The sequence below is a fragment of the Fusarium pseudograminearum genome, chromosome 4 (assembly GCF_000303195.2).
Source record: "Fusarium pseudograminearum CS3096 chromosome 4, whole genome shotgun sequence".
Lineage (NCBI taxonomy): Eukaryota > Fungi > Ascomycota > Sordariomycetes > Hypocreales > Nectriaceae > Fusarium > Fusarium pseudograminearum.
In genome coordinates this window covers 6964098-6975325 of record NC_031954.1, presented here as the reverse complement: position 1 = coordinate 6975325, position 11228 = coordinate 6964098, and the positions used below count along the sequence as shown (strand labels likewise).

The 11228-nt window shown below is 48.0% G+C and overlaps 5 protein-coding genes across 5 annotated transcripts, besides 1 other annotated feature; 2 read left to right on the top strand and 3 right to left on the bottom strand.

Moving 5' to 3' along the window:
• Nucleotides 1-215: 215 nt before the first annotated feature.
• FPSE_09729 (uncharacterized protein) lies at nt 216-1109 on the bottom strand (the record flags this gene model as incomplete). Its single annotated transcript, XM_009262846.1, has 1 exon — nt 216-1109. The coding sequence occupies one exon, from the start codon at nt 1107-1109 to the stop codon at nt 216-218; it is 894 nt and encodes a 297-aa protein (XP_009261121.1).
• Nucleotides 835-976: a microsatellite.
• Nucleotides 1110-2741: 1632 nt separating the features above from the next.
• FPSE_09730 (uncharacterized protein) lies at nt 2742-4596 on the bottom strand (the record flags this gene model as incomplete). The annotated part of the gene is made up of 2 exons (XM_009262847.1): nt 2742-3064; nt 3117-4596. The coding sequence occupies 2 exons, from the start codon at nt 4594-4596 to the stop codon at nt 2742-2744; spliced, it is 1803 nt and encodes a 600-aa protein (XP_009261122.1).
• A 233-nt stretch (nt 4597-4829) lies between these two features.
• Nucleotides 4830-5614, top strand: FPSE_09731 (uncharacterized protein; the record flags this gene model as incomplete). The annotated part of the gene is made up of 3 exons (XM_009262848.1): nt 4830-4854; nt 4906-5101; nt 5161-5614. The coding sequence occupies 3 exons, from the start codon at nt 4830-4832 to the stop codon at nt 5612-5614; spliced, it is 675 nt and encodes a 224-aa protein (XP_009261123.1).
• An 83-nt stretch (nt 5615-5697) lies between these two features.
• Nucleotides 5698-7332, bottom strand: FPSE_09732 (uncharacterized protein; the record flags this gene model as incomplete). Its single annotated transcript, XM_009262849.1, has 1 exon — nt 5698-7332. The coding sequence occupies one exon, from the start codon at nt 7330-7332 to the stop codon at nt 5698-5700; it is 1635 nt and encodes a 544-aa protein (XP_009261124.1).
• Nucleotides 7333-7921: 589 nt separating this feature from the next.
• On the top strand, nt 7922-11125 carry FPSE_09733 (uncharacterized protein; the record flags this gene model as incomplete). Its single annotated transcript, XM_009262850.1, has 1 exon — nt 7922-11125. One exon carries the CDS (start codon nt 7922-7924, stop codon nt 11123-11125), a length of 3204 nt encoding a protein of 1067 aa, XP_009261125.1.
• Between the last annotated feature and the right edge of the window lie 103 nt (nt 11126-11228).

The following is an 11228-nucleotide window of genomic DNA, read 5'->3' as shown; positions in this document are numbered from 1 at the left end:
CAATATGATAGAATGAGCAAATGTTATGAATCGCTCTCTAGTGAAAAACTGAAAAATTACACAAAAAGTCCACCCAATTTCCAAAGGGTATCGAGCCGCCATGAGAAGAAACGCCGTAGATACCAATTTTAACTCATTATCCTCCACCAAAGAAGTCGTAAACATGTAAAGTCGTAAGCATACAAGAAGAATATACACACATAATTGCCGTCTGCTTAGGCGATGAGAACGGCTGCTAGGACGGCTGCTGCTGCGGGCCAGTAGCCCATGGCTTCGATCATGGCTCGGGCAGCAGCACTGTCACTATCTCCCGATCCAGATCCCGAGGAACTGCCTTCTGAGGGAAGGGCAGTGTCTTTGGGAAGAGTTCCGTTAAGAAGGATAGTTGTGGTACCGTTGACCTCGGCGACATCGACAATCGACTTGTTGAGGTGCTCGTAGCTACCGTTTCCGATGAGTTCATCGTAAAGCGCAGTGTTGTTGACCTTGTCGTCCTGGTCGCATCCACACGAAGCCTCCTTTGAGCACGCGCAAAGAATAGGGCGATCCTCCTCCTCCTCACTTGACTCGTTGTAGTACCGGTACGAATTGGGGTAGTGGTACATGTATGCGCCGCCCAGCCACAAACCAGGCCAGAAGGCAAGGGCAGCAGCACCACCAATACCAGCACCTAAAAGAACGGGCTTGATACCGCTGGGACTTTTGCTACCGGACGAGTAGGGTCTCGATGCGCCGCCTGCATATTGGCCGCCGGCGTAGCTGGGCTGGGGACCGCGAGCGGGTGTGCGTCCACCACTTGAACCTGAACCTGGACGAGATGAGCCTGATGAACTTCCACGGCTGGAACCGCCGCTGGAGCCGCCGCTTGAACCGCCGCGACTACCGCTGCTGGAGCTCCCACCTCTGCTTCCACCACTGCTTCCGCCTCGACTGCCACCACTACTGCCTCCGCGTCCACCTCCTCCACCGCCGCCACGACGCTTGTACAGGTCGTGCTCGTCGGTGCTGGGTGCGGAATCGACGCGCTTGATGTGAAGAGGACCGTCGATGGCCGATGCGACCGCCGAGGAGAACAGGGTGAATAACACGACTGCGAGATCGGGTCTCATTTTGTAGGTTGTTGCTTGAGTAGATTGGTATATCCAAAAAGGTTTGTCGTGTATATAAATTGAAATTGAATAAAGTATCAATTCTAGAACCAAACGTTGACAAGAAGCAAAAAAAAGAGTCTTGAGTTTGATTGAGTTTGGGGTAATTTGAGAGGATGATTTCAAAGTGGGCAGTTCCAAGGTTTAATACCCGAGACTGAGAGTAAGATTGATGACGGGGGGCTGATAGTTTGTGCAGGGGATCCACAAGGCGTTATGCTATGTCTTTGTGACGGAGGCACAGAAGATGGATCACAGGACTACTAAAAAATCGATGATGATCTTGAGTACAGGGGGGCGACAGTGGATGATGATGTAGTCCCAGTGCTGTGTTTCCAGAAGGATTAGGTGATCGACCGGTAACAAACAGGCCGAGTCAAGTCTTGGCTTAGGTGTTGATGAGGTCACTCAGTGGGTGAGAGTGGCCGCTTTGGGTAATTCGTTAACAAAAGAGGATCTGACTGAATCGAGAATTGCAGCAGACAGACTGGCATCTTTATAAACAACACTCAAGTAGAATTAAAAACTGGATTAGTACAAAAACTAGAACGGTTGGGCTGACGAGCTGAACCGAATAGATTGAGGCACAGACAGGGAGCCATGACATTCCGAAAACGATTTAGTTGACCGCCGAATTAGTGCTTTGACTTTTGCCATATCGTTGTGGCTTGTACTGTTGATCGATTGCCCGCTACAAGTTATTTGTCAGTCACAGGGCAACAGTCAGAGACTGTACACAGCCTGAACTGAACTCTACCTACCGAATTGATGGATAAACAGAACATGGATCGGTGACATAAAAGGACCCTGCTTGGCATGGGTGGTATCAGCGTAATAAGCTTAGCGACGTTAAGCTCGCTGCACCATTGCAACATGCCTCCGATAGCGTATTTGATTGGATCAGCCCCTGTCTTTGATGTGGATCAAGGCTGTCACTGAGGCAGATTTGCTTTTGTTCACATTCGAATACGCCCAAAGTCCGCTTGTGGCTGGTAACTAAACATACCAACCGTATCCATCGTGTTTGTTGTGTAAGAATGTCTAGTCCAAGACAAAAAGATACCATAAACGAGAGCTGAAGCATAACAGCCCACAGCTTGATGAGTACAGAGTCTAAGAGTACAGAGTACCGCAGACAGAAATGCAATCGATGCGGCTGTGCAAACTGATCGCCCACGTGGGGAAACCAATCTTGTTAGGGAAGTCTCCGATTCCATCTAAACAGCTTGGCCTTGCCCCTCTGATGCATCTCCGAGGCCACAGCCATCGCCTCTTCTGTATGTCACTGATCGCATATGAGGCTGTGCTTACTGCATTCTAGAAGCCTAGGTCAACCTTCTACGACTTATCAGCCTCGATCGTATGCCAAGATCAGGCACCTGTATTTCTTCTTTGCCCCGAACCTTAGCATCTCGCACGGTAACTGGGCGGATATAGCGTTGTTTGCTGGCTTGCTTGTATCAGCCCTGGATCCTTCAAACATCACTAGGGTTTCATTAGTTGCAAAACCAGGCAGATTTGTACCAATCCAACAAGGAAATCCAATGTTAATCAAACCCCCAACTGATCATCTGGAAAAGCAGATCATTTTGGTTACCTCCCCGAGGTTGCAGACTCTCGCAGCCCATACTTCTGAACAAATTCATGAAAGATGGCACTGTCGTATGTAGCAACGCACTGTAGATAGGCAGAATTCCCTGCTTCTTTCGTCCCGCTAAGCTCAATCGTTCGTCTCAAGATAGCCACCACTTCAGGAGAATGCCTTGCGATCCCAAGCCATCTTCTTTCATCCACAGGAACCCGCGCTAAAGCATTTACCCAAAGGTAATCCCATCTGTCAAGTGCACGTAGAACCATGGCAGTGTAATCGGGCGTCACCACTGATGTGCGGCAGTGAAACACATGTCGCATGAGACCTGATTAAAGCATGAATTAGCATTATAGTGAGCCTGGGATAAGGAAACGCACCTCCGCTGATAAAAAACAGATCCGATATGTTTAATCTTCCAAAAGACTCCTTTGTTGAACACGTCCAATCTTGTGCAAGTAGTCCAGATACAGCTTCATTACACGACAGTGGATATGATCCTGCTGGGTTATTTATATGCTGTTGGAAAGAAGCTTTTGAATTTGCCTCCCATAACTCGCTCCGACAAGGAATATGTCCAGTCATCTCCTTCACTGTCATGGCTGGTGGGTGATTGCAAAACAAACTCATGAGTGAATCATTGACGAATGTCCCTGAAACAACTCTGATGCAAGTCTCTCGATGGATGAAACTGTCCCAGCCCATCTCTCCTTGGTGCGGTTCATGCTTGAGGCCAACCACGCCAGCCTTCCTCAACACAGCAAGTAATGCTGGTATTCGCTTGCTAGCAATTCTTCGACGGCCTTCGATGTGATTTGTGCTGCCTTCAAGACTATTAATCAGAACCGCAGCTTGACACACCTCAAGCATGTGTGTTGATGCAAGGGGAGTCATGTTTTGATCCGCCAGTCTCTTGACCTCTTTGAATATGTACTTCTCTGCAACCTCCAGTAAAGATGCAGTGAGAGGATTTTGAGACGAACGGTCGAGATATTGAAGATAGGCGGTTCCGGTAAGCACGGCAGCCAGCAGCAAATGAGGTGCAATTTTGTCCAAATCGAAAGTCGGCCAGTGGATTGGGGGCTTGTGGTAGTGCCTTCGACGGAAGAAGATGATAAAGGCGTTTTGAAAATGAGACACGGTGAAGAAACCTCTTTGAAGACTGTAATTTAGTTCTTCTTTCAGGTGAGGCTTGTTGGTGGCCATGCCTTGGAGACTGCTCGATAGTGCTGCAACTCGTGTCGTAAGAGTATTTGTTGCAGAAGGAGGATTGAAGATGCTCTGAAACTGAAAATCGCTTTCAGTGCTTTCGTAGTCTAGAGGCTCGTCCAGTAGCATATCTGATAGATTCAATAGAAGAAACTTCGGATCAACGGTTCCTGGAACCCAACCCGTTGTTTCTGACTCTTGGCAATTCCAGGTTGGTTCTTCCAGAGTTCTTTCGGGCTCGGCAGCCACGTTAACATCCATAGAGTTATGACTGGGGTCACTGGCCTGCAGCAGAAATGACAAGCTGTGGCGGCCATCCTTGGGTAGTTCGCAGGCAACAGCCCTATGTGAAATATCATGACACAAGGTACTGTAATTGCAAGCAACGTGCTTAGCTGAGCACCTAGCACAGGGGGCCTCGGCGTTACAGGAAAGATGCAACCTGGCGCAATTATCACAAGCGCGAGACTTTTTACCTGGCTTGATATGCCGTAGCAAAGCACGACCTTTTCGAGCTGGACAAGATCGAGCGTGTCGTGTCGAGGCGTCAACCCTTGAAAAGGACTTGTGGCAAAACGGGCATTCGTTTCGACTGAATGCGATTGGCTTATTGCATGTCGGACATTGGGGAGCCTGCTGTGGAGCTGGCATAGTTGGACTGGACTCTTGAAAGTGATGGAACGAGGTTGAAGTTAAGCGTGTGGGAGTTTTCCGAGAAAGATAGAACATAAGTGGGGATATGTGGTTATTTCCCGATGGGCAAGTCCACTCTGCCTTCCAACGACGTACCTGCCTATTTAATAGAATCCCTTGATTTTCTCTCCTCTCTTCTTCGATGAATAGGAACATTTTTTTTATGTCTATATCAAAACAAAGCTTCCAATATGAATCGATTACAATTGGCTAGATGTGAGTGAAGATGTGACAAGCCCTGTCCACCTTGACTTACACACTCGACAGATACAACGAGGCCAATGGCCCTCGCATCGACTTCAAGCATCCCTCAGAGATCGTTACAGACTCAGATACCGACTGGCAACCGTAACGAGACTCAGATTAGAAAAGCCTCTACAGGTGCTGGAAAGGCACTTACTCCTCGCACATACCCAGCTTCCTTGGCTGACGAGAAACCAAGCAACTTGGTCGATTATGCCTTGTACGCACTCAACGATATATCTATTCTGAATTTTTAAATACTAATAGAGTGTATAACAGAACAACTGTAGATAAACTAGCCAATTGGGCACGAACAGGCTCTCTCTGGCCCATGACATTCGCCCTCGCCTGCTGCGGTATCGAAATGATGCACGTCTCAATGCCACGATACGACCAAGACCGCCTTGGAATCATCTTTCGCGCCTCGCCACGTCAATCAGACGTAATGATCGTAGCAGGAACCCTCACAAACAAAATGGCTCCAGCTCTCCGCCAAGTCTACGATCAGATGCCCGAGCCGCGGTGGGTCATCAGCATGGGATCTTGCGCCAACGGCGGAGGATACTATTACTACAGCTACAGCGTCGTACGGGGAGTTGACCGTATTGTTCCAGTGGACATTTACGTCCCTGGATGCCCTCCTACTGCTGAGGCTCTCATGTATGGGGTGTTTCAGCTTCAGAGGAAGATTCGGAGCAGCAGGCCATCTAGGATCTGGTATCGAAAGAGATAGGCCAATGATGTCTACTATCTAGAATACGAGAGTTTGATTGTACATTAAGATCACAAATCTGCTTGGAAATTGTTACAATTTATTTAAAACATGCTTTGGGAAAGAAACCGGTCCAGGTCTGAATAGTCAAAGCCTGATAATTCTCCGGCCAAATTATTGAACCACCTCATATCATCTATCTGCTGCAAAGGAGCTTCAACCTGAGTTTCTGAAAGAGGAAGAATAGGGAAATTCTTAACAATCTTGCTCAAGTTTGATGCGCATTTTTCCTTGCGTCGCTGTTGCATCAAGATGAGCAAGGATGCTGTGTTTAACGCCTCTTTTGTAGCGTTGGTATTATAAACAGTTGCGATGTTGTTTAGGCATTGCATTGCATCGTTGAGCTGTGCTAATGATTCTCTTGTATCAATGGCTAACAGCAAACATATGATTTGGAAGGGCACGTTGGCCATTTGATGCCACGGAACGCGAGCGTCGATGATAGCTTGGGCAGCTTCGATGCCCTTTTGAGTGATGAAAAGTATCTGTTCGAGTGTCTTGCCGGTGAAAGATGTATTCATAGACTGTAAACGGCGACAAAGGCACAGCGTCAAGTTGCACTGAGCCATAATGGAAGGCGGAACGGAGTGAACACGTTTGAGAACTGCTGATAAGGATACCTCGAGTTCAGCGGCATCGTGAGTTTTGTGCGGATCAAGATCTGTCGAGTATGGTAAGAGCTCCATGATTTCAATAGTGTAGTCCCCTCCTCTTTTTGATGGCATCTCTAAAGTTGAGTTGCAGAGAATCGTTCTAGACCGGCCCATATCGAAAGAAATCCAAATATTCAAATGTGCCGAAACAGCAAAAAGTCTTCTTCGAAGTTCAGAGTCGACCTTTTCTTCTGTTACTTGGAAGACAGACTCTTCACTCGGTTCACAATGCAAACCTGCTGCTTCAAGCATATGCATGAGAATCGAACTAGCCATCCAAGTCGTATGTGGCGTCTCTGCAGTTCTAAGATATATCACTCGGAGTAGCCAACCCGTAACACCCGTGACAGACGGCGTGTCGGACATGTTTTGTTCGAGTATAAACCTGGCAGATTCTATCAAGTCTAGCTCCAGTGGTAGTGGCTCAACTTCTGAGAACAAGCATGCAATAGCTGCTATACCACAGAGAACTGCGTCTTCTGACTCATCGCAAATCAGACCGGACCATCTGTTCTGTGTGATACGCGAAATCCAATCACGATCAATGAAGCCATAAATAGGATCCAGCTTTTCAAAGTAGATTTCGCTGAGACTTTCCATCCCTTCTTGGGATAGCATTTCTGTAACTGGTCTCGAGACAGGAACCTGCGATGTTCTTCGTGCTCCAAGGAAAGCATTCCAAGAAAAGGTGTGCATCCGGGGAGCGTTTTTCGGATCCAGTCTCAAAGCCAACCTTCTGAAAAAGGCGGCCCCAGAGTTTGCCTCTAGAGATTGAAGATGATGCGGTGATGTCACATGTGGCCGTGACTCTTTATCCACATGAACTGGAGGTGACGGAAGAGGAGCTTCTTTGTCTTGCTCGACTGTTTTTCTTCTCTTGTTGGTGTTGGTCTGCTTGTTGTAGGTGCAATCATACTCGAAGCGGACACAGGCTCCACAGGGTTGGGAACCGTCACATTTCCGTTTCAGTTCCCTGCACGTTCCGCATGCAAGTCTGGAGCGTTTGCGGCCTTGAGTAGAAGACATTTAGTTGGGAGATGAATAATTGGCGAGTTCAACTTGAGGCTGAGGAATGTGTGAGTAAGAGGCCGGGAGGTACGGCCCGAGCGGGTATGTCGGCTATACCGGAAGTTTCGGCAACACTATAGAATATTGTTTTACATTAGTACTTACTGTATCATCTATGTTCTGCTTTATGAACTGGATCGTACTATGAGTATAAGCTAAAGAATCCGTGTTGGGGTTCGAAAATCATGTACAACCACTAAATACTCATAATTGAGCCTGAGATATACATGCACTTAGCCTCTCAATATTTACTGTCAAGCCCTGTTTGACCCAACGCCACAGACGATAATAATTGATCATGTTGCTCAATTATCTTTCAACACGTAAGTATTGAGTATAGCCTCATTGTAATTTACAAAACAAGGCTACAGCCTGCTTTGTGACTTGTAGCAACGTGGTGGTAGTGTAGTTGATACCACAACGTCATCTTACTCTACATGGAGCAGGCTTTAATCAGTAGATAACCGGCAGTTTTTCTGCATTGGGGACCTCAACGATTCTTTAACTACATCAAGAGTAAACTGTGGTCAACTTATTAGTAGTTTCGATGACCTCAATTGGACGACTCGCCTGTTCCGCCGTCTCGGCTGTGAGCGAGATTACTGTCGCTGCCGCAAGCCTCAACTTCGACTTTTCCTTAGTCAAAGTAGAGGCACCTCGAGAATTTCACGATTTAGGCCAAGTTCTATCACACGGACGACGACGAGAAGCCGAAGATGGGGCGTTACATACCACGGCTAGGAGGCTGGCTGGTCTGTTCGGACCCTTGCTCGAACGGACGCCCGATCTTTTCAAGGCCTACGGCACCAGGTCATCTGAGATTGTTTCCAATAGAGATGTTAACCCTGTAGGCTCAAAAGAAGACCATGGTATCTTTTTTGAACAGGTGGGAGCAGACTGCACTTCTATATGGGCTGCGGCAACTTCTGGCGATTCGGCAGTTGCTATGCATCTGCTCGCCTGCATGCTGGCCCGAATCTGGGAGCCGGACGAGGCTATTTCCGTTTGGGTCGACATAGTTGCTGCACGCAAACTCGAAATTCAAGCAGACGAAAGCCTTTGCGGCCTGGAGAAGCTGGTATCAGATGCGGCGGCAAGACAACAAATCTCAAGGGAGCAACTAGCTCAATGGGACACCAGCGCTCGGGCTTGGCTTCGATGCGCAGATGAGGCAAACGGCATCAAGAAAAAGCAGACGCAACTGCTGCTTATACTTAAGAATATCGCCATAGCCGTCAACAGCATAACCGACACCTACAAGAGTGTCATGCAGGCGTGGAAGAGCGCAATGGTACTAGTAGAGAACCTACTCCTGGGCCAGCCACAGGAAGTTCGCGATGGCGCTATCCTTCTTGGATTATCTGCTTGGCACCTTTATCCGGATCTTCTCGTGCTAGGGAATACTGTTACTCAAGTTAAACAACGGGACACTCTGGTCGCGCCGGGTGGAATCCTGACAGTGGGCTTAGCCGAGACTCATTCTGACCAAGGACATTGTGGTGTTTCTTGGTCGTTACCCCTGGCATCCCTCAACTTTTACGGGGATCCCATTACATCAACACAAACTTTGGACCCGGACACGTCTCGCCTGTCAAGTCGCGATCTGTCCTATGTAGGCCTGGGAAGTTTACTCTATGAGTGGGATTTGCCTAGCACCACCGTTTCCCAAGCAGTCGAGTGTCTCGTCGAGCTGTGGGCGTTTCTTTGTAGAAATGTTGGAGGGCCAGCACAGTCTGATTCACTTAGACTTCAGCCGTGGAAATGGCTCAAAATGCTATGTAACGCGGCGAAGTCGTTCCTTGATGCCCAGGGTGTGGAAAAGGAGCGAGCTTACCGGCTCCTCCAGTTTGGTCGACGCCGAGCTGAACAGTTTCTAAGCTATGATTCAGGCCTCAAAACAAACTTCCTTGGCCTCTTAGACTCGCGGGCTTTTATCGGTTCGTTGCGGGACACTGAGACCAAGATCTACTATCTCCGCCAGTGGGCTAGCCGCAGTTTCTCAGACAAAGACACAGTTCTCCAGTACAAAGTCACAAAACCTGCTGCACTATCAGAAAAGAGATACAGGTATTCGCAACAGAGCGCAGTAGTAGACGATATGGCAAAGCTACAAGATTCGCTTCCAGATGGCACGACGAGATCAGAAGAGACTCATGTGCACTTTGAGTATGCAACCGCAATAAAGACCAAATCTCTAGCTTGTAAGCGAGACGCAAGAGGTGTTGAGTTACCAACCACATGCCACAAGCGATGGATTGCCATAGTCTCAGAGGACCCCGAGGCTTCAAGTTCTGGCGAGTGCAATTGCAAAAAACACGAGCTAAACTTTTGCAACTGCAAAAGGCATTTATGCAGCTCAATTTGGAAGACACATAGTCCCGAGCCAGCATTGACAGAGAACCGGGCATCAAGTCTCTCACTTACAGGGGAATCGATTACGCTGGAGGAGCAAAGAGTCATATACAGCGATCCGGCATATGATTGCGAATCTGTGATTTGGCATGGTTCACCACATACCTATAATGACAGAGCGCGGCACTCGGCGAAAGGACAAATTTATATTCTGTTGTGGGGGAAGCCAGGCGATGCTGCCATCTTCGTAAACAAGAAAGAGGATAGGGGGGATCTCATGGGAAATGATACGCCCTCTAAATTTCTTTCGCTATGGACCTTGGCCTTGAAGAGCGATGCAGTCCGTCCCGAAATTCTTAACGGAATTCTCGACGTTGCTATGCGGGAGAACAAAGACTATTTTACTGCTCTCGATGCCCTATCAATCGCATACGAGACCTTCGAAAACATGCCGGGTGCGACGATAGATCCAAAAGTGGCATCGCACCCACTAAAGGACTCGCAATGGTACATCTCTTATGCCACGTCGCAACATGTTGCTTATGAACGGACTCGAGAAGAGGGTAGGAAGCAACCTGTCATCCCAGGAATGGCCTTGGAAGAGTGTTATACCCCTGTCTGGCAAATGCCATTAACGCGGTGCGAGACCTTTGCATGCATTGCGTTCTTTGACACCGGGAACACTGACATACAACCTGATCAACTCGAAAGCGTTATGGCTATCTCATGCGGAAACTCCATTTACATAGCCCTTCAACTGCTCAAGGATCCCTCCAAGGTAGACACTCAACACCAAGTCAGACGAATTGCTGGGAATATCGGCCAAGCAGGTATAAGTTTTCTGGTTCCACCTGCTAAACCGAGAGTCAGAGCTATTAACAACGATTCGTGGCAAGTGATCAACCACAATAGCTTTGACGAACGACAAGAGAATTCTTTTGGAGCTACTTCATGTCACCTGTCCTTCACAAACTACCGTATGCCAATCGCGTTGCGACACCAAGTCCATGGCCGACAAGACGTCGAGGCCTATTTTATCGAAACAGTGGCATCCATTTACGACTGTGGAAAATGGGTTGGAGATTTGGATATCCTTGGTTCTTTGGCTAGTATGAATCTGATTAGGGTTGGCCACGATGAATCGTGTGTAGCTGAACCGACAACCTCAGCAGTCCTCAATTGCCGATTGACATCAATTGACAATTGGGAAGAGTTTCTCGACCGACCAAAGAATGCAGTTGTTGCACGGGCACACCGGAACTGGCTTGCGCGACTTGTACTGACGTCTTTTGCAATTGAGAGAGGCTATAAGGTCTTTGTCTTTCCAGAATCTGTTTGTTGGAGTTGCTGCGCAAAAGCTCATATGAGCTTTGGAGATTATGAGGTTCTTATTCTTTAGTCCCCTGTTGATAGGGTTTCCATCTTCAATTACACTTTTTTGAGCATCATGACTCCAATGCCCTCACACATGACCTTTGCCCTACTATAAGGTTCAGAAGGGG